This window comes from Bemisia tabaci, chromosome 7 (assembly GCF_918797505.1).
Source record: "Bemisia tabaci chromosome 7, PGI_BMITA_v3".
Lineage (NCBI taxonomy): Eukaryota > Metazoa > Arthropoda > Insecta > Hemiptera > Aleyrodidae > Bemisia > Bemisia tabaci.
In genome coordinates this window covers 2,564,546-2,591,188 of record NC_092799.1, presented here as the reverse complement: position 1 = coordinate 2,591,188, position 26,643 = coordinate 2,564,546, and the positions used below count along the sequence as shown (strand labels likewise).

Genomic DNA, 26,643 nt, shown 5'->3' with positions numbered 1-26,643 from the left:
AGTGATCATTATTTCCTCGGGGCGAAAATAGCTTTCCCAGTGAAAGGGAGCCAGGAGACCAGGCAAGCACAGGAAGAAGTTCACCAACAAAAAGATCGTGTCAAGCTTGTAAACTATAACATTGACAGCTTGCAGCATCCAAGTGTAAGGGCTTTATATGGAAAGCGCTTGGATGAGAAGTTGGGCGAATCAAGGGACGGTGATACCGAACAGCAGTATCAGTTCCTGAAGGATTGCATTCACTCGGCAGCAATGGAAGCTCTTGGTGTCGCTGATGATAGGAAAGTTAGCGAAAAACCTTACTGGTGGGACGAAGAAATTGAGAAGGAGATTCAGGAGAAACGGAAAAAATATCATCAGTTCCTTTCCTCTAAAAAAACAGAAGACAAAGAGGCGTATAAAAAAGCTCAGACGCAGGTACGAAGGCTCATAACCAAGAAAAAGAACGAATCTTGGGAGAGGAGCTGTAACAAAATAGACACGTACATAGGAGGAAGGAAAAGCACTGAGAGCTGGAAGTTGCTGAAAGGGCTGCGAAGGGACATGAAGCGTGACTTAATATCTCCGATATCCATTGATAAACTGGAGGGGTATTTTAAAAATTTACTGACAGAAAGGCGACCTGAATTTCAAGATGGAGGCGTAAGCTTGGAGTATACTAACGATAATCATAACTTGGAGATCCATATGGAGGACGTGGTAAAGGCCGTACGAGAGCTGAAGAACGATAAAGCTCCAGGTCCGGGAAATATCCCTGCTGAGTTGATCAAGTGTGGAACCTGCAAGCTGTTTCAACGGTTGAGATACCTGATGCAAGATTGCTTGGACGGTGGAAAGGTACCGACAGAATGGAAAGAGTCTTGGGTGTCACCTATATACAAGAAGAAGGGTAGAAAAGATGAGTGTGATAACTATAGAGGACTGTCGGTTGCAGGTACCCTGAGCAAAGTGTATGGAAAAATCTTGAAAGCAAAAATTGAAGAGGAGTGGAAAGAACATGAAGCGGAAGAGCAAGCAGGTTTCAGAGCCGGTCGGTCAACGATTGATCACTTATTTACCATCATCCACGTCATAGAGAAAAAGAAGGGAGTTGGCCAGGAATTACATCTAGTGTTTGTGGATCTCCAGAAAGCTTACGATAGTGTGCCATTGATGAAACTTTGGGAAGCCTTGAACAAAAGGGGTTTTAGTGGGGGACTAATTAGTGCTATTAAGGAATTTTATGGTGGGGCTTTCTCTAGGGTTAAATCGCATGGGGAGTTATCGTTGGGGTTTTTAATTACTAAAGGACTGAAACAAGGGTGTTGTTTGTCGCCAACCTTATTTAAAGTGTACCTGGAAGAAGTTTTAAAGGAATGGAAAAGATGCTGTTCGGGAATGGGCGTCCCGCTACGTGAAGATGGCACCCTTTATACTCTGTGCTTTGCTGATGATCAGGTGGTAATAGCTCAGGACGAAGAAGATGCGAATTACATGACGCGGAAGCTAGTGGAAGTATACCGAAAGTGGGGAATGGAAGTAAATGTGGTTAAGACGGAGAAGTTGGTTATCGGTGGTGATCAGCAAAGCATTGAACTGGAGGATGGCCGGAAGATCCTGGACTGTGAAGAGTATAAATATCTCGGAGTTTGGTTAACTAAGGACGGAAATTTGGATCGGGCCATTAAAGATCGGAATGTGCAAGGCAGGAAAGCTATCGCGATGCTAAATGGGGTTCTCTGGGACCAGAGTATCTCCAAGGAGACCAAAAGGAAAATTTACAAAGTCATCGTGAAGAGTATCGTAACTTACGGGAGTGAGGTCTGGCAACTTAAGAAAAGAACTGAAGACATGCTTAGGGCAACCGAGATGGACTTTTGGCGAAGGTCTGCTGGGATATCGAGAAGAGAGCGTATCCGCAATGAAAGGGTACGCGAGATAATGGGTGTGGAAAAGGACATCGTGCACGATATCAGGTCCAAGCAGTTGGTCTGGTATGGACATGTGCGAAGGATGGCAGATGATCGGTTGCCCAAGCAGGTCTTCGATTGGGTTCCTCCCGGAAGGCGACGGCGTGGACGTCCTGTGAAAGGTTGGCGACAAGGGGTGGAGGAGGAGATCAGAAGGTGCCAATTGCCTGATGATCTCTGGGAGGATAGGGGGCAATGGCGATTGGGCGTCGCAGAGCGCGAGGCGGCGCTATAATCGCGACTTTATGTATGTAGTTAGATGGATTTTTACTTTCAAAATTTTGGAAATTCGAAAGCTCTTTGTAAAAACACACGAAACTTTTTAAACTTTCAAAATTTAACTATTTGCCGAGGCATTTGATAAAATGTCGGATTTGATTTATTTGCCTGAAATAAATACATGCATGCAAGGCCGCAAAAGGTTTGCAATTATAACAACGTTTTAGACTCCTATGACTCTTCCTGAATTGAAAAGAAATTTTAACTACGGTTCCTACAATTCTCCGCCTTCTCTTTCATTTTTTTCAAATGATTCTCCATCGTCTTGGGAAACTGGAGGCTTTTCATCATCAGCTTGAAAGGACTCCATGCACATCACTCTGTCGTCGATTCCTTTCTCTTGATTAATTTCACCCATGAGGTATGGGATTGACAGCGCAATTGGTTCGCACGAGTACTTGACGGTGAGGATTGAACGCGGATCTCATAGTTGATAATCTAATACGCTAGCCATTCACAAATCGCCACCGGTGAACAAAATTGAGAATGAAGAAAACGCGAATGCATTCGGTAACAAAGGCATTTTCTTAATCCTTCTTGAAGATGCCACGAAGCATCCAGCAGGCTGATTATTAGAATTGATAGACAAAACTATAGACAAAAAAGACATAGGGAGTATGGAACGATCCTATTGGTTGAGATGGGTGGTTATTTTAGACTAAGGGAGAAAATGATGGACTTACCATAGGGCCTTTCCTTGGTTTCCGTTAGTTAATTTATTCCCTACCTCCTTTGTCCATTGCAACCACCCGCTTCAACCAATAGGATCCTTTCATATTCATTTTGTCTTCTTTGTCAATAGCCTTGCCTATAATGATCGGCCCGCAGAGGTCTCGGTTATAATAACCAAGAATTTAAACGATGAACCGAATCATTTTGCTTGATTGTACCGGAAAAAACCGTCTCATAATAACCAAAAGCACATTCATTTCTTTGCGTACCGACAGTGCTACACATAAACGGAACCGAGAACAAAAGAGACATAAAGGTAGTAAAAAGAGGAAGTCGGCGATTGGAGGCACCAGCGCAGCGGAGCCGCGCCATGCGTCACGGTTACCGTGAAAAAATGTGCGCTCCGAGGTCAGTTGGGGCGTGCATAACATAAAGAGCGTAACAACCACGTGGTTCTTGCATGAGTTGCGCGGTTACTAGTCAGCACGCGGCTTTTGACGTTTTTGTGAGGGACTGAACGTTTGCGAATTTGCTTCTTCTTTCTTCTCATTTTGCGCTCGCGTCCGTTTTTGCGTGGAAACGAGTTGGAGCCAACGCTCCGATAAAAGCCGCATAGGTTGTCTCATTGTCAACAGTTCAAACTATTTCGATTTTATGCATTATTACAGAATATTATGCCGTGCTAAGAAGGAATGACGTATAAGCCTTTAGATTTTGCGAAATTTCCTTTAAAAAAAATAGAGATTTTCCAGGAAACCTGTGAACATTTTTCCTATAATTTTTCATAGAATTTTACAGGCAATCAGATCTAAATTTCCTGAAAATTTCAGGAGAAAACATTTATAACTCCTTTCGAAAATAAGAATTTAATCGGAGGAAATTTGGCAATCCTTGAATGTTCATACGGCGTTTTTCCTTAGCACGGCAATATTGGCTCGAGCTGTCAATAGACTGGTAGACAGGGTTCACAATTCAGCATTCCGATCCATGTTTCATGACCAGAATTTCACGGAGAACACGATTGGCGCTACGAAAATTACTAAATTCAGCTCGTAACGTCTTTATTTTACGCATGTATGCGTCTTTATTTAATTTTTATTTGTTTTACGTCTTTACTTAACGTCTTAATTTAATTGTTATGGGAAATTCGAATTCCCCGTTCACTACACGAACAGTACCATACGTAAGTCAAAACCGGACTTTACTACGGTTTCGATAGGCTTCTCAATCAAACATTTGGACGTATTTCTGCCAAACGGAACTATGTGCATTAAGACATGAGCTCAGGGCTCATGTCTTAATGCACATAGTTCCGTTTGGCAGAAATACGTCCATTTATCCATTTCTAACCCTGCCTTGTTCAAAGTTTAACTAACTCGCTAAAGCAGAGCCAAAGTCTCAAGATTGAGGTTGCCATATTTTCATAGCACAGAGACTGTCACACTAAATTTTACTGTGATATTAAACTCAAGTACATTGTTGTTTCTTCTATGAGCGGAAAGTCAGAATTTATGCGCCAAAAACACTATTATCTTGATAAGGAGGTAATCACAGTGATTTTCGAGGCGCAAATCGTACGTAAAATTTTGGGTGATAAACATAAAATAGAACGCTTAAATTCGCACCGTGGCAAACCAAGATACGTGGTTTGGGAGTTTTACCGTGGAAATGACTCTCAGTTGGATTGGTTTAAGGTGAGATTGTAGTCCTATCTTTCCCCATGTAATTTTGGTCAACTTCAGGTACAGTTTTTGAGAGAACCACCTGCCCTAGGAAGTTGAAATTTGGCATGCATATGTGTCATAATAAGGAGATTGGAGTTAACCACTTTTTAAAAATTTTTTTTACTTTTTTAAATTTTTTTTTGGTTTTGAAAAAACGTATTAAATTTTACTTTTTTCCCCTTCTCTATTTGAGTCTCATTAATAATCTTATTGTTACTCAACATTTTAAGCAGGTTAGACCTGTAGAGCTTAAAAAATCCGAAATTTTAAAAAAAAAAATGAGCCTTCTAGGTCAAATATTTCCCGAGAAAAGTGTACCTAAAGGTAAAAAAACACAATTTTTCAGGAGAGCACTTCAAAGTCTTTAAATGGTTTTGACCTTGACCTTGGAAAGTTTATCCACACATAAACAATCACGCCGCGAAACAAGAAGTTTTTTTTAATATAATATATAATATATATTTATGTATAATATATATAACATATATATTATATAATTTATATAATATATATGTTATATGTATATATAAGTTATATAAGCTATGTATATGATCGTTTATAATCGAAATTTTTGGATTCCTGCTTTTCCACGTATAAATGCTGATATGTTCATTAATTTTCCTACAAACCCCATACTATTATATACCAAAATACTCAGGAAGATACGTAGAATAAGAAAAAAATATAAACAAAAAATGTTACAAAATTCGATTTTTTGACTACAATCTCACCTTAAATTGACCCCAAGAGAGGTCTTTAACTGGTGCATTGATCGGAGAGTGGTAAAGGCAAGACTTTTCTACGTGTACAGGTGCTCTAGATCTTTTGACTCAATAACGAGCACGGCGAGATAAAATAAATTCGGCAACGTTATATTTGCAACAATTAATTACCGTGTTAAAAAAAAGAATGCGAGAAAAAGAGCACAAGAATTGGTGAACTTGCCCGGGCTCAAGGTGAGACGACAATCATTCTCATCGCGGCAGTTGATATTTTTTGGACGCTGACCAGTCTTCCAGCACCGCAAGCTCCAGATAGCTCACCTGCAACCGGCAACCCGTTGTGATATAGTGTCTAGTGTTTCTGTGACCCAGGATACCGCATCCGCCAGTTGTCAAAATGGTGAGTTCCACCATACATTCATTTAATTATTTTGAAAAATGATGAATTATTTATCCATGTGTAACAATGTGGTAAACTATCGCTGGGTCCACATAATTTTGCAGCGTAAGCAAGGCCAAAAAAGTTCCAAAGTTTTTAATTAAAGTCAAACAATTTGAGCTCTAATAAGTATCAATACAAGACTGAGGAGAGAGAATAGGGTTGCCACAGAATTTAGAGAATGGAATTCCTTGACATTTCCCTGATTTCCCTGACACATTTTGGTAAAATTCCCTGACAATTGAAGATGTGACGGGTGGTTAAGGAGGCATAATTGAAAATAGTTTTCGGGCAAAATTTCTTGTTCAAAATCTCAAACACATTTCAGAAAGCAAATGAAAGTGATTTGACAAATTTTCCCTTACATTTTCGTCATTTTCCGATTTTCCCTGACTTTTTAAACTTCCCTGGCATTTCCCGGTTTTCCCTGACTTTTTAAACTTCCCTGACATTTCCCGATTTTTCCTGACTGTGGCAACCCTGGAGAGAGTGTTCAGCTCAAGCAGATGTTTGGATGGTGAGGTTTTTTAGTGTTTGCTTCTTGTTTATAATGAGGAAAAAAACACTACACACGACACTTCTTGTTTATATTGATGTGTGTAAGTAGGTAACATTTAAATAGAGAGCTGACCCTAGGAAAGAGCAGCGTTTAACGAGATGGAAAACGAATGACCATTTCAAAATATTAAGTTAGAAATAGCTTAGAAACTTTAATGCCCTCAAAAAAGTCCTGTACCAGAAGTTCACACTGAGTTTGTTCGTTTCTCTCCGTTAGAAAGGTATATGAAAGGGTAAAACTTCAAACTCCTTTTCCTCCGTTCCTTTACGTTAGAAATTGCCCAAATGTGAAAAATTGGATGGAAACTCCACACGTCTAAGTTTGCACAAAATTATGAGTGCAGCGTAATTATTTTAGACCACATCTTAGACCGCATTAAACTAAGAAAAAAATGGCAAATCGTTGTTTTTTTCTTCTCGGCGTGATCCACTCCTTCCTGCGATACTCGCCTAACCCCTTCCCCTTATTTCTGCAAAGAAATTTAAATAAATAATTGAAAATATTATAATAATGATAATACGCTGAAAAATATGAACACAAGCAATAAATTTTAAAATTTTCCTTATTTCTATAATATTCAGGGTATAGCTGCCAAAAAAAGTTATGATTACACTTGTTAGGTTGCCTGAGGGCTGAAATGCAAAGTATATGAAATGCGATTCATAACGGTGAGAAAAGCCACCTGAATCAACGGTACGTGAATATGTCCTTCGTTCTTTTATGGCCCAACAATTGCAATGCGTACTCAGTAGTAATTTGCACTCATTTTTCTCAACTTGGGTTGTTTCTCAACCTACAATTGAGTAAAAAAACATTTTCCGAGGCCATGATAACAGTTTAGAGCTTTTCCAAATGTTTGAAAAAGTTGTTTGTATGCAAATTCAATCCTACATGCTTTAAAACAAACCTTTATTGAGTGTTTTTTCATCGAAATTTCAATTAGAAACCACTGTCAGAGATAAAATTAGGAAAATGCGTATTCAAATAGACCGCAGAATTAAAAATATTGCGATTTTTGACTTGTCAAGTCAAACTTTCCGCTGGCTAGAGTACCAAAGTTTCATTGAAAGACCGTTGCAATAACTTAATTTTTGCAAAGAAATAAGTTAATCTATTTGCTACAATTTCCTCGTGAAAGTTGGATCGGGAGAAATGGCGTTTTTGTATGACCAAATTGGTCTTGCCTGACTTGATGATCCTGGTGATTTGGTGTTCCACTATCTATACGGCGACCATACCCTACCTTTAATTTAAGTATACAACACTAATTAGGTATGTGTATAACGGTGATAGTTAGTTAGTTATTTTATTTAGAGACATTCAGCATCCTAGGCTATTAACGTCTTTACAAAGAATTTGGACATGCATGGGTGTATATGCAAAAATTGAGATTTTTAAATTAAGGGAGGCAAATTTACGTACAACACCAGCTCGGTAGATGCACTGTATTGACTGGGTTAAAACTATTATTTTGATGATAAACAAAACCAGTTTTCTTTACAGTGGGCAGTTTTTTTATACGTGCACAGTGTGCACTTTATACTGCAATTTCTTGTTTGCGAGGGACCCATTTTGTGAAAAATGGAGGGCTGGCTTATTATCTTTTCTCCATGTAACGATTTAAAAATAAATAATCCTAAAGCTCCGTTTCCCGCAAACTGCTCTGTGTATTAGTACCGCACTTAGTTCAGAAAAATAAATTCCTTCAAAAACGAAAATTGTCTTTGCCACGAAAGCTTACAAAATATCTAACAGTTCCAAGTCAATCGGGAAAATGTATTAACTTTAAATAATTGTTGATGGTCTCTTCAAAATGTCACTTGCTGTAAGTAAGCCACTTCCTTGGTACAACGATTAATTTCCTCAGCGAAATGAGGAACTACCGAGGAAACGGTTTTCCTCAGATATTCAAATCGACTTTACTCATTCTGAAGCTGTTACACAACGGAGGAAATGCCCGTGCGCGACTTTTACGTTTTTCTTCCGAGACATCTTGAGAGACGCAGAAAAAATTGCGCCGCCTCGTACGAGTGTCCGTTTTCGCAATTATCCTTCCGCAAATTCAATGCTTTTTGCGAGTGACGCGACGAGTCCCTTGTGCCATTCACCAACGCCCAACACTTAGAACGCTACCGGATACTACCGTCCTCCGGAAAACTTCATATAAACATGAATATATGAGGACTTATCTGTAACAATAGCGGATGTGAAAAATTACCTTTTCAAAACACATTCAAAAAACTGTTTTGGCATAGAGAAAATACTTGAGATATGATCTTTAAGATCTGTACATTATGCCAGAGCCAAAAATATTAAATTTTTGTGTGAACAAAACAGTTTTTAAGCGTGTTCCTAAAAGGTAATGTTTCACATCCGCCATTGTTACATATAAGGTCTCATATACCAATATTCAATTCTTGAATCTGAAAATTTCTATGAGAGAAAAAATGCATACATTTTCCTAAAAAAAAAAATAGTTTAAAGAGGTACATCTGGCAACATGCGAGTACTACGACGTTTTTCCCTAGCATGGCGATATATTCGTGGTTCTCTCACAGTAGGGGTGTATCTTGATTTCTGCATGAGCCCCAAATTGCATGAATTTATATGTAAAATAGGGCTCACTTGGAAACTGAGATACGACTTTACGCCGGAGAAGCGACGTATTGTCCCGCTGAGAAAAAGTGTCGAATACATATTGGGGCTTAGCCAATATTTTACAAATTTTCTGAAAAATTGTGAGGGCTTTTTTTTTAAATTTTCTAGAAAAGTTACTAGATATTCAATTCCAAAATCTGAAAATGTCTACAAAAATTATTCAAAAATTTTCTAGAAAATGAACAATTTCCCTGGTAAAAATTGGCAGTAGAATCTGTGTTCCAAAATACCATAGACCTTCAGCCGGCTTTAGTTTCGTATAATACTGTACAAAACCTCTGGTGTGAAATAGTTGCTTCAAGCGCCGTGGCAGGCGGGCAACCAGCGCGAAACACGCATTGGCGCCTACAAACCTGACAGGGATACTTCACGCGTTGCGCAATGCGTGAAGTATCCCTGTTAGGTTTGTAGGCGCCAATGCGTCGCCGCTCCGCTTTGTATTAGGCTCTAATATTTAATCTGGAGGAGTCAGCGTTATTGAACTCATGATTTTGAAATGTTTGCACATCCTGTATGGATTATTCTCATTTTAATTGATGAAAAAAAATATGTATTAAAGGAAAATATAATGTGTGTTTTGTAAATATTAAGGTGGTTCCGTATCAAACTTAATGATTTCCAAAGAACACGAATTTCTACACAATTTCTTATAGCCTTTTATAATCGATGGCGAAAAAGCAACAGCCAGGCGATAAAGTGTAAAGCCCGGCGATAGGAACTATAGCCCGGCTACATAATTTTTTATCGCTTCGTATAGCCCGGCCGTATGATTTTATCCGCATTCTACAGCCAGCTATATGATTTTCAATAGCCTTCTTTAGCCGGCTATAAGAATTCCTATGGTATTTTGAGACGCAGCTCTTATCGCCAATTTTTACCAGGGTTATCAGGGGAAATTTGGTGACGCCGAAGTGCTCATATGACTTTATTCCTCAGTAAGGCAGTATAGGCGCTCAATGCGTATCCTTAATCGCTTATCCTTTGATGGACGCTATATTTTGTGTCAGAACGGCATGCTATATGTCGCATCTATTAGTTCCATTTTTTCAGCTACCTGTCATTTTTCTCGAATTATGATATCGCAATTCTGTTGTCAGAAGACGTAAAGAATTCACTTACCAATTTTCACGAACAAATTCATCGTAACAAAGGCGTGGTTTTTTTTTAGAGGAAAAATATCACATTCGATACTGATATCGAAACTGCACACGAATACGATATTTCCTCTAAAAAATAACCACGCCTAAACCGTTGAATTTGTTCGTCAAAATTGGTAAGTGAATTCTTTAGTCTCTGACGACAGAATTGCCATATTGGAATTTGAGAAAAATGAGGAGTAGCTGAAGAGATGGAACCAATCGATACGATGTATCGCATGTCGTTTTGACTCAAAAGGTGGCGTTTATCGAACCACCTTAATAGAATGGCGGCAGCAAAAATTCAAAGACGGCATTGACTTCTGCTCGATGCACATTCGAGGGGATTTTGAGCTCATTGAGAACAAGTTCCGAGTGAAAAGGCTTACGTTTAATTTGTAAGTACCCAGAGGTTTAGATTTCCTTCCAAATTCATTAGATGGTATCGGCTCCAGTTGCAGAGACGATGTCCGATCCTTGGGGATTCAAGCATTTCTGTCACGCTAGGTTGTGAAATCGCTCGAGAAAACGGGAAAACCACAGCCACAGACCGATAAGCTCTCAGAAAAACTGGAAATATTTTCTTTGTAGAGACGATGTATGAGCCTCGCAGTACTTCTAAGATTACTACGCGCCTAGTGTGTATATAGCAAATCAAAAGAGGACACATCTTGTTATTTTTATGGAAAAATGAGAAAAAATGCAATCAATTGCTGAGAGCAAAAATTTCAAATAAAGCACCAAGTTGCACAATTTGAGTGACTTCACAAGTCTCATACGTCGATTTTGCAAAGAATGGATCAATTTCAAAATAGGTGCAAAATAATGTGAAGTTCCTGTCATGCTAAACTAATTTGACATTACTTGTTTCATTGAAATAACGCAAAAATTTACTTATTGCTTTATTAACCTTGAAAACTCATCTCACCTGATCTCCTGGTACTATTCGAAGATAGATTTCAAGAAATTTATATAATTTGAGATGTAAATTGTTTTAGATTATTTGAGTTCTGGCCAATTTTTAGTAGTTCACATCTCCCAAAATGTAACAACTTAAGTTTTTTTTTTTTTTTTTTTGGGGGGGGGGGTGTTCTGGTGGTGCCGCAACTTAATGATGGTGAAGTGTTCAAATCACATATTTCGGTTGGGAGCATTGCAGGCTTTCTATGATACTTCATTCCATCACTAAAAAAATATTCAACGTTATTGCTGGAGAATTTCCGCGACTTTCCATCTCTTCATACGGAAATTCCCATGAGAATTTAAGAGAATACTGTTCACTGGTTCTCTATTCAAAAACTGAATTAGGAGCAAACGTTTTAAAATACTGCAGCAATGGAGATGCGTGGTTTGTGAAAATCACCTTGGAAAAGCTTTTTAAAGTCTCGTATTGAAGATTGAATGGCGTTTCGGAACCCATGTGAGTTCAATGGTCGCATTGACACCTAATTCGGGTATATGGCGTACACTGGAGGGAGCCTATGCAAAAAAATCGGACGTAAATGTTGACACGTAAAAGCTTATAGCTTCGTTATCGCACAAATTAGAGATTCAAAAATGGTTTCATTAATTTTCTCGTAAAATTTCTATCAACAAACACCAATTAAGATTCATGATGTGACAAAATAAACATCCATAATTGCATTTTTGTAGAAAGTTCCATGTTGGATATTTTTCCAAAAGAATCGTTCTACTGTGCGGCAAAGGACGGCTAGGATCAGCCGATGTAGGGAAGATGGATGATGGATAAAGCGGGATTGATTGGCTCGGAGGGTGTCAACATCATTGGTATTGATAGCGGCCCGGTAGCCTACTCATGGCCCCCAATTCTCCCACATACAGTGGCCGAAAATCCACCATTTCAGAGCAAAGAATCTATCATTAAGAGGAGTGAGGAATCTATAACATTTCATTCATTCAGCATCCTTCTACCCAAGAACCAAGTAAATATATATACTCGAGGGATAAATAAACACTCGTAGAGCACTTCCACGGCAAGGACTATTAGTTGTTCTAGTTATCGAGTAACTCTTGCGGGTCAAAAGTTGTCGATTCAATACTTCGTCTTCGGTAGAATTGACGCCTCTGAAGATAATCATTAAAACACGATTATATGGCGAGCGCAAATCACACACAACCGACATGAAGTTAGTGTTTTTCTTAGGGACGAGTCTGTTGTACATAAGAGGTCCAAATAAATGAATAGCCTCCAGTAGGGTTTAAGCGGTCAAAAATTAAGATATACGGATGTGATACATATACATATTCAACTCCTAAACGTACGATATGCGAAATCGGTATGAGGAATCTTAAAATCGTCCGTTACATAATTTACCATATCTATAACTGCCTTTGAAAGTATCCCTTTGAGTTAATCACAAAATATCTGTATATTTGTACTTTCTCATGGAATATCCGTACATTCCTTGTGAATTCGATGATTTTCCAACAACCGCGTTTCTCCAGGGTATTCGTGCTTCTTTGTGCGAAAGACATCTATGACCCACATGTCATTATGATTCCCCCCCCCCTCTTTTATTAAAATTTCGACTACAAGAACTTGTATTAAGAAATATTTGATTAACGCTAATAATCTAAAATAGACCTAGACTAAATGAGTTACACTAAATTCGCTGGCGGGTCCGGGACCCTAACTTTAAATTGAAAACTGAGACAGTATAAAATGATTTAGTTAAAAGCTATGTAAGCAGGTATTCCAGGTTGGAAGGAGGGGAAATAAACCCAGGGTAGAGTGTCATATACCATAAAGACACCTAAAACAAGCAAGAAACAGAGAGCAGTATACGAGTGCATATACCATGAGTACAAAGTATAGGGTAAGTTTACAACCTAATTTCAGTTAACTAAATCTGTAAGAAGAATAAAATGCATTAGTGAAGTGATTCAAAATATTATGAATAAAATCGAATTTGAAGGAACATAGTGCACACTGACACAAGCAAAAATAAACTTAATACTTGGGGATCAAAGTGATGGTCAATTTTCCCAGTGAATATATCTCAATTTTTGCCTTCAAACGGTCATCTCGGCTAACTGTACGCAGAGTGGTGGTGGACAATTAAATAAGGCTCGCGCTATTTCGGATTAAAAATACTCCGAAACAATTGGGACAAGTATGTTATTTGAATACAAATTAGAACAAAGACCAACAGAAACAAAAACCAAAAAAAAAAACCCTCGATGATTAAAGAAAGGCCTTGCATGCACAGTCTAAAAACTCATGTCTTGTGATAGGAAACAACATATCGACGGTGAGACTACCAAACCACGTATCTCGGTTTGCGACGTCGCAGACTTCCTGCCATACTTTATTTTTTAAATAAAAAACTACTCAACGTCAATTCGTGAAAACTTCCGTGATTTTTCCTCTTTGTGCGGAGAAAAATCTGTGAAAATTGTAAGGTATGATATTGATTTGATCTCCTTCAAAAAAATAAAATGTGAGTGGAGATTTTTAAACAACGCAAATAAGATACGTGGTCAGGTAGTTTCACTGTCGATATCCAACTCCGGGCAAAATCCATGAGGGGGGCAAAATTGCCGATTTTGAATAACCCTCTTTGGCAGTAGCTGATGTAGCTGGTTTCTTTCTGCTAAACGCAGTCTAAATGTTTCTATTAATCTCGCTCCCCCTCCCTCCCTCTTTCTTACTCTCTGACCTTATGCAATTTTATGGATCTTCCAAGTATTTTATACAACTTTTTGTACTTAAAATACAAAAAAAAGCAGATCACCTTTCTTTTGAGCACTAATTTAGAAATGTGCTGAATAAAGCTCGAGTGGACAAACTGCACGACTACTTTTAGAAAGAAAGCTATATTAGATCAAGCTTTTTCCTTATTCAAATTGCTCCTTACATTCACACGATTAACATGAGAGGGACAAAAAAGGAGGATGCCATCAACTTTAAACAAAGCGCTAAGTTCCTTTCATAATACTAATTGTTCACGCTCGTTTTAGAGTTTTTTTTTTTTTTTTTTTTTTTTTTTTTTTTTTTTTTTTTTTTTTTTTTTTACGAGATTAAAGTTTTGAATGGTGTGGTTTTAATGCGAAGGAATGTCAAATTAATTTTCCCTCCGTGATAAATGTGAGTAATGAAAGGTAGTGTTTTCCTTATTATATGTCATCACCAAGAACCACGCTTCTTTATGGGGAAACTGTACTCGTGATACATAATTTATTTTTTGTAACTGATTGATGAGACGTGAATTGATATAGGCTGAGGAAGAAGGATTTTGAATCTTTTGCTCCTCAGTATGACCGTTCATACAAATACCAATAACAGCAAATTGTTGATAGGAAAGCCAATCACTGTCGTGCCAAGGAAAACCGCAGAATCGTTCGAAAGTTGTTATTTCTGACGATAAAATATTCAATTTTGAGGAGATTTATGAGTATTTTCTCTTGAAATTGTCAAAAAAACTTGCATCTGATTGTGGAAACAATACTCTGAAAAATATTCGCAGATTCCTTTGAAAATTCATGTTTTATCCAAGAAAATTTGACAACATCTGAAGGTTCAAGCGGCACTGTTCCGTAGTACAGCAGAATTTCTTAGCTCAAGAAACAAGATGCTCGTGGATTTAACTCATTGTCAGTTGAAAAATCATGAGCCAGTAGGCTTACTTTTACTAACAAATTCAAACTTTACTAAAAAAAGACTTAAGTTCAGATTTTTTGGTGATTATCTTCCTGATTTGACGGGAATTACCCGGAACTTGCATTTAAAAATGTACACATGTTAGAGGGTTAAAAAAAGTAGGCGAAGAAAAATGTCACAATGGCAATGTGTATAATGTTTGGTTCTATGACCTCTTCAAGTTTCATTTTCACATAAAAAAAGATTTGCAATTTTCTAAATTTGGGATTAACACGAAGAAAAATGTTCAATTTTGCCACCTCTGCTGCTTTTCTTTCGATAATTTCAAAAGAGAGGAAGAAAACAAAATATTTTACCTATACCATAAAAAATGTAAATAAAAAGGGCGTGAATGATTTTTTTCTCAATTTGACGGCCAGAAACAAACGTGAAAAAAAATCTATCGGCAGCAGACGAGTATGATCCTCTGAAAAAAGCAGTGGCACGGCATGCTTTGCAATACATCGATTGATCCGACATTAATTTATATCTATGTAACAGATCGATAAGCATGGTGTTCGCAATGAAAATCTAAATTATCGATTATTCATCATAGCTTCAAATGAGTTAATATCGATAATCGACAATTCATATCTCGTCATTGGAAGAAAGATGGAAAAACCTTGACGCCGATTAATACCGCAGAGCAAAAAAGAAGAGGAATGACAAAAAAATGTGATTCCATAAAAGAGAGTGAAGAAAAATTTTCCACTCTTCACAACGGAGATTTTGGATCCACAGACTGTTGCGGAAAAAATTGAAGATTATTCTTACACTTGCTAAAGTTGAATTAAGATTCACAAAAATACGACAATTTTTTTCCACTTAGGAATGCCACATGTTTTTCGCATATTTCAGTTAATTGTACACATAAAGCCCTCTTGAAATCAAATGAATAGATTCGACTAGAATCGGCCTAACTGCATTTAGCGTTCCGCATTTCCTCTCAAGTTTTATTTTTTAACAAGGAATAAAACTGCCTAACGCACTCAACCTGTTTATGATATTAGTCTGGATTTTAAAGAATACCCTTAAAAATTTCAAGTTTCATTATCGTTTGGTTTTCTATTAAAAAATAAGAAATGGGAAAAATTAGGCAACGATGCAATTATAAGCAGTGTCCGGTTCAATCCGTCCAAATATAAGCGCCGAAATGCTGACTATCTATCGACTACTACTAAGTAAACTTCATATTACAAATTACAATTAAACGTGTGATAAAATAAACTAGGCTATCTTATCATTAAGGTCCATGATATGTAATAACTCCGGCCAAAGAACTAAATTTGCTTCTAAAATATACCCATTGCGGGAAGGGGTGAGAGGAGGGGTGAGGGGAGGGGCGAGGGGAGGGGTGAGGGGAGGGGGCAGGGGCAAGTCAGACCCCCCCCCCCCACCGCCTATGAGCGCACACCCTCCAACACGGGCACCTGGCCCTGCGGCTCTGTGTTCTTAATCTAAAGTAAATTCACGAAATGTTAAGAGACGTCAAGGATTTCAGTTTTCTGCTAGAAAGAATAAAACATGAGAAAAACTTAGGCGACGTGAAATGCAGTTAGGCTGCGATTCCACTTGAATCCTTCCGATTATTTTACATATATCTTTTTCTGAAATAACCAATAAAAATGTTTCCCACTATCCAATTTTGAGTTTCCAACACTGAGGTCCTTCATCCTCTGAAAATTCAATTTCTAAAGCTGAGGAGATCGTTCCTCCCATTCGTGTTGGTGTCGCAGCGAGAGAGAATCCACCACCCACAACTCAGCGCTCTCAATTTTTTTTCTCAGCATCTTGCCGTTAATTCGATGACTGGTTCTACGAGGCCTATCATGGCTCAACGGTGGCGTGGCCGGGGCTTGAATGGGGGTGGATTCACATTAAGGGACAGTGAGGACCCTTGAGCTAGCTCGGGCGCTTCCCCGATTAACAATTGCGGGATTGAAGCGATCCAGTGTTCAGGGACAGATAAGGTCCGCCTCAATTTCGGTCAACTCCACTTGCGGGGGAAGCAGACTCCGCAAAGCCCGGATTCCAACTTGAGGAATACTCAAAACTTTAAAGTGTGCGTTTTAGGGTAGCGAGCACCCCTTCGCTAGGACACTACTTGTCGTTGTCAAGTTTCCTTGGTAAAACCACCAAATTACAATTTCTCGTGTACGGTAAAGCATATCGACGGCGTAAGTCCGCAATCACATATCGACGGTGAAACTACCAAACCACGTATCTCGGTTTGCGACGTCACAGACTTCCTGTCATACTTTATTTTTTAAATAAAAAACTACTTAACGTCCAGTCTTGAAAATTTCTGTGATTTTTCCTCTTCGTGCGGAGACAATTCTGTGAAAATTTCAAGGAATGATATTGATTTGGTCTACTTCAAAAAAATAAAATGCGAGCATAGATTTTTAAACACCGCAAACGAGATACGTGGTTTGGTAGTTTCACCGTCGATATCTCGTTTGCGGTGTCTGAAAATCTCCGCCTCTGTGTTATTTTTTTTAAAAGAGAGCAAATTGACACCATTCCTTGAAGTTTTTGCAGAATTTTTTTCGCACATAGAAGGAAAATCACGACAATTTTAAAGAATTGCCGTGGAGTATTTTTCCGTTTAAAAAATAAAGTATGTCAGGAAGTCTTTGCGACGTCGCAAGCCGAGTTACTTGATTGCCGACTTACACCGTCGATATGGGGGTTGCTCCGACTGACTCTCGCTGATAACTTTCCTCAAATCTCAGAAATCGGAGACACCTCAGCGCACTTTAATGAACCAGCGTAAAGCTACAACTATTCGTGCTTGATCGTTGTCCGTATTGCATCTACAAAATTGAAGGCGCGGGACGTGATCTCGCAATGCTGATCAATTAAAACAGCCCCAACTCCGTTTCGCGTCGGCATTTTGGGTGTCATTTTGTAACGAAATGCATGTACATAAATTGGACGTATTTCTATACCAAAGGGAACTATGTGCATAATGACGTGAGCCCTCTTATGCATATATTCTCATGGGTCTCAGGGCTCATTTCTTAATTTACATAGTTCCGTTTGGCAGAAATACGTCCAATTCATCGTCCTCTGAGATCAAAAACCTGTGGTTTTGAGTTTTAGTGCCCTGAAAATCCATTTTTTTTCCAAAATAATAAGCACAATGGCACAATCAGACGCATGCATGCTAGAAGAAACGGTGCACAAATTCATGAAATTGAAGGGAATTGTGTAGTTTGGATTGAAGTGTTTCAGAACTATCTTTAATTTGGTTGATTATTTGCACAAAGTTTAGTGTACCATAAGAAAGTCCAATTATCTTCCAATTCGGCAATCTTTAATTCACTCCAGGAAGGTCGAGGGCTTCACGCGTCAAAAACGTGCTCGATTGTGAGTGGGATTTGAGATGCAGCGTTGTCAAATTGTTAATTTGTCAACAGCAAGGCTTGTTAAATACAGGAATTTTGAAGGAGAATCGACTAGGATGGGGGAGGAGGTGTGACATCGGGGCACGTATCTCAATTTTGTTCGGCTCCTTTAAGAGAATATGCAAATTTTGGGGGCGATACCGCGGAGGGAGCTTTTCAATGAAAATTGCACCTTGCGATGCACCCACAATGCAGTGCGTCTGACGCACGACCTAGCTTTAATCTCATCAAACGGAGATTTGGTGATTCACCGCTTCGGCATCGCGCACCGTGTGTGAGAGAAGCTTACACAAGTCAACAAAAAAAAGGTTTATGTAACGCTGAAGTCATCTGATTTATGCTTATGTACTTTTTAGCGCTAGCGGTCGAAAAACATCTCTGATTTTTCATCCCTACAAACAACTATTTGCTGGAAAATCAAGATTTGCCTTGAAACGGGGAAAAATCCATTTCCTGAATTAATTAAGCAAGATAGAGATAAGACAACATAGGAAAAAAGTTTGTTAGATCTAGATTCCAGATTCTTAAAACATTGACGAGAAAAAATACTCTTGATTCAATCGGATTTTTGCTGAAATCGAAAACCCAGCCTCTCAATTGAAGCGGATTTCCTTTTGATTCATGGAAAAATCCGATTGAATCAAGAGTATTTTTTTCTTGTCATAGTTTTCATGAGTCTGGACTTTAGATCCAAGCGACTTTTCCCCAGTGAAAGCAAGGTCATTTTCAGATTTAGTAGCCTGAAAGTACATAGGAAAACATAAATCGAAGGATGCCTCGAGTATCTTTCTTTGTGGTTGCATACCGTCAGCTCCTTGTGTGAGTACATTCATTCCTTGATCGATTCATTGATTCATTATTTGCCGCTTGTTTGATTCTTTTACCGATGTAATAATTTATGGAACATTTCAGAAAATCACATTATGGGAGCTGCCGAACGAGGAAGACATTATAGCGATGCGGAAAGATCTGGGAATGTCCGAGGCCTCTCTTAGACAAGACGTTCAAATACTCAAACACTGGCTGCGGCAACAACCTCACCTACCAGATGACATCGGTAAAATCTGCTTCAAATTTGCCTAGCTTATAATTCGAAGGCACTGTGCGGTCCGAGCATCTCTTCAATTGGACGTATTTCTGTCAAACGGAACTATGTGCATTATGACGTGAGCCCTGTCATGCATGTATTCTTATGGGTCTCATGGCTCATGTCCTAATGCACATAGTTCCGTTTGATAGAAATACGTCCAATTTATCACAATATCTGTGCATACTCCATGGGATACTTGCATCGCCGGTCAATGGGAAGACCTTTTTCAATCAGCAACTACAACTTCACGCTCATTTTGGAAACAATGTATGCGTCATTTTCTCCCTCATGCAGTTAGGTTCTTTTGTGGATGAGCCAGAAACTGTGATTTCCTATTGAAAAATGTAGTCCAATTGATGATTGGATTCATTGGACTGCATTTTTTAATTAGGAACTACAATTTATGGCTCATTCGTTGAAACACGTCTTTGCAAATGGAAGCTGGTGGGTACATACGTTGTTACTGAACAGAGCCGGGAATTGTAGTTCCTAATTGTAAAATGTAGTCCAATTGGGTGGCTTTGACCGGAGTCAGCCTAACTACATCAGACTTTGTCTAATTTTCTCTTACCCTGTATTTGTTTAACAGAAAACTGAGCATCGCTGAAACTAGGCGATTTTGAAGAATTTTCTTAATACAGTGGAATCGTTCTCAGAAAATTTCATAAGGCTATACGTTGTTTAGGCTTCTGTTTAAAAAAATAAAACATGAGAAAACATTAGGCGACATGAGATGCAGTTAGGCTTATTCCGGCTTGAATCCGTATAATTGCTGGGTTACTCACTCGACTAATTAACTCATCGATTGAGCGAATGACTGATCGATCGAATCAATTGCTTGAATGACTTTTACACCTAGTCTCTAAAAAAATATGGTTTCATGACACACCCTTCATAGAAAATTTTAAGATTTTTGTAGGCCACGCTACGTTAGTGAGTTGTATAACTCCACAAAAAACACTATCTCTTAGTTGGGATGTGCTTTTTTGAAATGTTATCGTAAGACAAATTTAGTAGAGTACAGATCCGAGTTTGTAGTTACATTATTAACGCATGAAAGAGAATATTTGAGGCTTAGCGAGCCGAACTTTAAAGTATCCTGATTAACTAGCGAGCTATTTCAAAAAAAGGGACTCATCCGAAATTGAATAGAGGGACATGTATACCCTGCCCCCTCTACCAATGATAGCAAAGCTGAGCCTTGATAGGATTTAAAGTAATATTTATTTCCTTTTATCTGTAGATGTTCTTCACTCTTGAACTGTGCCTGCATTTGGAGTGAAAGTAGATTCTGTTCCTGGGCGATTAAACCAATTAAATTTTTCAGTAGATCGTTTAGGAGTTTATTTTGGGTGATGTTCAGAAATTTGTGGGGTTACCCAACTCTAATACCCGTCCGTAAAGCTATCCATTTGCGTTGAACATACGACAAGAAGATTCTAAGAAAAAATATCGGTTCGGAGTTTCTCATAAATAAATAGATGTACAGTAGGTATAAATCACAGTTAATAGTATATCTCTAATATTTCTTGATTTAATTATCTCTTGTTTCAGACGAAACCAGATTGGAGCGTCTTTTATTCTACTGTAAAAATAGTTTGGAAAGATCGAAGCAAAAATTGGAGCAGTACTTTTCCTTAAAATCCGCGGCCCCGGAAGTCTTTCTCAACCGAGATGCCACTGATCCACTTCTCTACGAGCAAAATAAAATTGTGTAAGTTACATTCTTTCGCAAAAAAAGAGACACCAATATGAGGAAAGAAAATATACTATAAATATTGTTTCAGATCAGTAGAGTTTCCTGCATATTCGCAAGGGGCGTTATGGTTTCCGGAATACATTTGGAGACGGAATTTTACTATCTGTCATATTAAGCCAAAACGCGTAAACATCACTGGAAAAATACATTATACACTACAATTGTCATGAAGTTGCGAGAAATCTGCAAAATATCAATCTCACCCTCAATAAAATATCCCGAGAAATACAGTGGTGCCAATTTTCGTCTGAATTCGATCGGTCCAAATGAACCTCATCGAGTGATGCATGATAGTGTGTGTGTGAGTTTTTCAAATTGATGACTATGCTCTCTCTGCGGTATGTATATTGCCAGAGCGGCAAAATTGAAGGCGAACCTAAAATTAACTTTGTCCGTCGATAGGTTCACGCTTCCTCTATTGGTTCAGCAAAATACATCGAAATTTATTTGTATTAACCGGCAGGATTATACAGATCCAGATCCTAGATATTTCTTTGCCTATGCGGCAAAATTGAATGGAAAATTGAGAAGGCGAGATTCAAGATGACGAGATCTGATAGAAGAATCCCACGTTGTTCTTTGGTTCAATCGAAGCATGCGACGGGATAACAATATTTGACGCGTTGTGAGAAAAACGCATTTGAAGTTTTTATTCTTACTTTCTGAGCACTGATGTTGACATACATCGGAACTGGGGCGCTCATATCATCGTTCATACACCCTAGAATGAATAACGACCATTGGTAAAACTTACACTTCTTTCAGTGTTGTGGGGGGAATTTTTAAACATTTTCCGTTATGTGCCCTTTTCCTGGAAATGGACCGGTGCGCATAGATTTTGGCTTTTATTTTTGAGATTTTAACGAGTTCCTAAACGAAGATGAATAATTCCAATTAATTAATCAATAATAATTTCGATTGCGGGCCGATCATCTACGATCATTATTAATGCAAAAGACAGCGAAACACGCGAAAAACTCGAAAATATTAAAACTCACAAGAAACCATTAATAATTACAAAAATTCACGTGCGACCGCGGCGCAACGCGTTGACAATCACTGCAATTCGATGATATTGGATTGATTAGCAGAATCAGCGCGATGCACCTGTAGTGAGGGATACCTAATCAGTACCCATCTGTACTGATTACCACAACGTACCCGCGTACCCAACGTACTCCGCGTACGATTACGCGGCAACCGTACCCAGAGGCAAATAGATGAAATAAGCCTGTGACCGTGACTCCTGACTTAGCTTCACAAAACTTGGTCTCTTAGCTCCAAAAATTGATGAATTAAGCTGAAACTCGGAACATTGGTACATTAGGATGCGAGGAATCCATTTCTGTCATTTCCGCAAAAAGGGCACATACGCGTATGTGCCCCTTTTCCGGGATGCTCCTCATTTTCTTATTGCTGAATGTAGCTTGGATGTGGAAGTCATCGGCACGATGTCTGAATTTTGCGCTTGTCGCGCAATGGATAATGTCGGATTTGTCTGAACCATTCGAACAGATGTGATACACATCTGAGTGAAAATGACTCGAATTTGCAAATTTCAGCTGTTAAGCGATGACTGTTGACTTCCATATTCAGCTACCAAATTCAGCGTGTGATTCCGGCATTAGGACGGAAGTTTGGCGCTTTGTTGCGGGGATGGAATAATGGCGGTTTGATTTGTTGCAGGTTCAACAACCCGCTACCCCGCCTCACGGAGGACAACAACAGGGTGTGCCTCTTGAAGGTGGTCGACCCGTCGCGGCTCAAGGAGCTGGACGTGGAGGCCTGGATGAAGCGGACGTTCATGTGCTACGATCTCCGCATGACCTACGAGCACTCCGCCAATGACCTCTACCTCGACGATCTCGAGAACTGCGACGCCTCCTTCCTCAAATACGTCACCCCCACACTACTCTCGAAAATTGTCTCCTATGGAAACGTAAGTCGCCCTAATTGGAACTCATCAATCAGAATAGGCCAATTGCGCTGGTCACAGAATTATAATTGTGTTTTGATGCTTGATTTTTTTCGATTAGTTAATATTAAGATCTGTCCAAACCGCGACTTATCGCCCTTTGAAAAGTTGTTTTTTTTACGTCATCCACCGCGGTAGTGACACCCTTGGTTTCTTGCTTGGTTCCTTGCTTTCATCCGCATTTCACGTAGAGTAACCGGTGCTAATGTGCGTCTCCCTGACTGATCAAACCAAGGTGGAAGAAACCAAGGGTGTTACTACCGCGGTGGATGACGTCAAAAACCCGACTTTTCAAAGGTTAATATTGAACGTAGAAAGTTGTTGTTAGGACGAATCTCATTATTTCTAGCAGATCCACAAAAATCAAGCATCAAAACACGATTCTGCGACCATCGCAACTGACCCACTGGAACTCCTCAACCAGCATTGAGGGGCTTGGAGGACAAGATGCATAAGTGCAAATTTACATATTAAAGATTTCAAGTAAAGCTAGTCGTAAGGCATAGTCTCAGAAAAATTCCCTCCCAAATTCCAATTTTTAAGTATCAAAAAGTCAGTTCGAACTTTCTTCCCGCCATTAGGATCCAATAATTTTGAAACTTCAAACACGTATTTCTCGAAATAGCAAAATCTGCACTTATGCGCCTTGTCCTCCAAGCCCTTCAATTGAACTTTACTTTCCAATGTGGAACTAATTTTCGTAGCTCACCCATAGAAGCACCTACCTGTACGAGGAAAATAATGACACTTGTGTCGTTTCTAAAGTAAGTAGGCTAAAAATAGCGACTCCTCATTGCAACAACTAGTCGATTATCCTAACTGCATTTCACGTTGCACTGAACTGCGTTTCGCAAAAAGGAACTGCACCGATAGAAAAACTGGCATACAAAGGAGTTCGATTACTGAGGAATCGAACAAGAAGTAACCGACGTTTACGGTTGATTCGGGGAATGCCGGAAGTATTAATGCTTTCACGGATATACATTTCTGTTTAATTTTTAATTTTTAATTTTTAATGTTTTTTTTTTTTTTTTTTTTTTTTGCATCCAATCTTATAGATGGCTTACCCGTATAGAATCAAACAAGTTGTCATCTATAAGCCACCAAAAGTACTCGAAGCGTTCATAAACATCTGTAAAACTCTGGTCAACAAAAAATTAGCATCGAGGGTAAGTTATAAATATTTTTACTTGTGCACCTTGAAAGGACCGTTTCTCGGTATCTACACTCTTTCTCAAATACCTAGAAAGGAAAATGCGGCACTATTATGTCTCCAAATGGAGAAACATAGGAAGGGATTATTTGAATATGCAGGTGAGAGAGTCTTAATAAGATATTCTGTTTTTAAAGCTGCAATTTTGAACTATAACAAAGCGGTGAACCAGTTTTTAATACCTTGAATTTAAGTGAAACTTTAGAACTCGAAGATTCAATTACGAAAAAGTAAATATAATTATAATGATACATGTTTCATTTCACTTTATTTCGCATTCGTAGTTTTCCTGCGTTATGCTTCTAACTTTAATTTGCGTTCATTTTCAATTTTTTATAATCTGCTCTACATTTTTATTTTATTTTTAAGTTAGAAATCTCACACGTATGCTTACTTGTTAAGAAATTTATAAGATAAAATACACCGATGTACGACAGCTCCGCAAACTAAGATAAGTTTTCCACGCTCTAAACGTCAAACAAAGGCCGTTCGGAAGGTAAATGTAACATGCCACCTACAAATCCAGCCTATCAATACCGGTCCAGTGAAAAACCGCGTACAAACACAGTGCTTCTAAATGACTTGGACGGTTTTTTACGACAAGGAAGGGCTCGTTTCCTTCTTATTTCGTTCATAAATTACGGCGCAAACGACTTTCGGTCGGTATTCGTATAATTCAAAGCGTCATATTTCCCAGTCGTTCTCACTTTCGCTGCGGCTTGACCGACTGAGGAAGGGCGAGACAAAAAGTAAAAAATATAAAATAAACTTGTGAAATTGTGACATGCGGAAGAAATGAAACGTATGAAAAAGAAGTTGTAGTCGTGGGATCGGGAAAAGTTCTGAGGAAAATAGACTCTCCTCCGAGACGGGGCGGTTTGATTGAGTGTGGCTGAGCGCTGAGCGTTGTCAGCTTGAGTTGTTTTTAGGAGGCGCAGCCAATAAATTGACCAAAAAAATTATAAAAGTTAAAAAAAACACTTACCGCGATTGCAATGTTTTCAAATCTTTGCAGTCATCTTATTTCTGTGAAAAAACCCAAAAAAAAAAAAAATTATGGTTATTAGGTATTTGAAATTTTCATAAAATATTCTGTATTGAATTTTTCAAAACAAATTCATTTGAAACTCCAAGAAATAATCTTTACTTATTTTCTTTTGAAAGATACGTATTAAAAGAAATATTCCGTATCGAAAACCATGATTTGATAGCCAAATTGCGAAACCGCGTATCTTTATTGCGGTGTTTCAAGATTTCTACTCCGATAATTATCCAAAAAGATGCAAAACCACTTTATACAACTTAAATATACGAAATGTTCTAATTTCATTATTCTTCTCTGCTAGCAGATTTATTTATATTATTTTATTAGATTTATTTTGAAAGCACTTTCAAAATAATTCCGTCTGCTGAAATCCAAAGAATAAATATAAGGTCTGATAGGGATTCTGCAACGGCGCAAGTTGAGATCCGTGACCTCGCACTTTGGACATTGATGTATGTTTTTTAAATGTCTGTGCCGAATGCATTTTAGCATTAGGACGATAGGCTGACACATTTTTTTAAACTTGAGTTTGAATTTTTACCAATCAATTAACGCGAGGAGTGGTTTTCAAATGAATCTCTCTGCGAGAGGATTAGCTTCTAAAATTTTCATGATGGTATAGGCAAAAGTTAAACAGCGAAATATCGAAAAGAGCGGCAACAAAGCGTTAATAACACTCGTGATATTCGGCCTGAAAAAGGACGATTTGTACTCAGTGAAGGTACTTCTCGTCGCTTTGCTGACACAACAAAGGCAGAACTGGTTGTTTACACGAGCCTTGGAAGGCATTGATTTATAGAAAGGAAGGGCTCTTATTAAAGAATATAGTCAACTGAACGACTTGGCACCTCATCGTGTAAAATGAATGGACTACCTACACTTTGGAATAAGGAGCAGTGGCGTAACGGGCGCCCCCGCAGACCCTGCTATGCAGGGGGGCCCAGGCGCCTAGGGGGCCCTCGGCCGCCGGAATTTTTTTTTTCTCTCTCTCTTATTGATGCTTAGCTTTGGTTTCAAACTTTGGGCCTTTACTTACCGAGATGGGGCTTCTTCCTCTGATTTTTATTGTTAGCACGGGGTATTTTATACTTCTCTCGGACTGTTCCTAACTTTTTGTTTGCTGGAGGGCCCCTGCCTTCCAATGTCCACTCAGTGATTACTAAACATTTTTTCTTTTTTTGTCACTTTTCGTAATTCGGGCTTTGGGAGATCCAAGAACCTAAAGGGCCCCAAGGCTCTTGGGGGCCCTTTGATTCTTGGGCCTACGCCCCTCTGTAGATCCTTGGGCCTGGGCTGGGCCCCTGCCACCCTTTAGATCCTTGATCCTTTAGGGGCCCCATTTAATCTGGTAAG

General features: G+C 38.7%; 2 protein-coding genes across 2 annotated transcripts in view; one reads left to right on the top strand and one right to left on the bottom strand.

Annotated features, from left to right (window-relative positions):
* The first annotated feature begins 5,576 nt into the window (after positions 1-5,576).
* The window catches only part of LOC109041607 (alpha-tocopherol transfer protein-like), a 34,560-nt gene continuing 13,493 nt past the window's right edge, over positions 5,577-26,643 (top strand). The window contains exons 1-5 of the mRNA XM_019057990.2: positions 5,577-5,746; positions 19,121-19,265; positions 20,853-21,012; positions 22,744-22,996; positions 24,091-24,201. Of these exons, the coding sequence (XP_018913535.2) occupies positions 5,744-5,746; positions 19,121-19,265; positions 20,853-21,012; positions 22,744-22,996; positions 24,091-24,201 (672 nt within the window). The 5' untranslated portion in view covers positions 5,577-5,743. The remainder of the gene's footprint in view (positions 5,747-19,120; positions 19,266-20,852; positions 21,013-22,743; positions 22,997-24,090; positions 24,202-26,643) is intronic.
* The window catches only part of MKP-4 (dual specificity protein phosphatase MPK-4), a 181,495-nt gene continuing 180,104 nt past the window's right edge, over positions 25,253-26,643 (bottom strand). The window contains exon 9 of the mRNA XM_072302342.1: positions 25,253-25,271. The gene's annotated coding sequence lies outside the window, so the exon portion shown is untranslated. The remainder of the gene's footprint in view (positions 25,272-26,643) is intronic.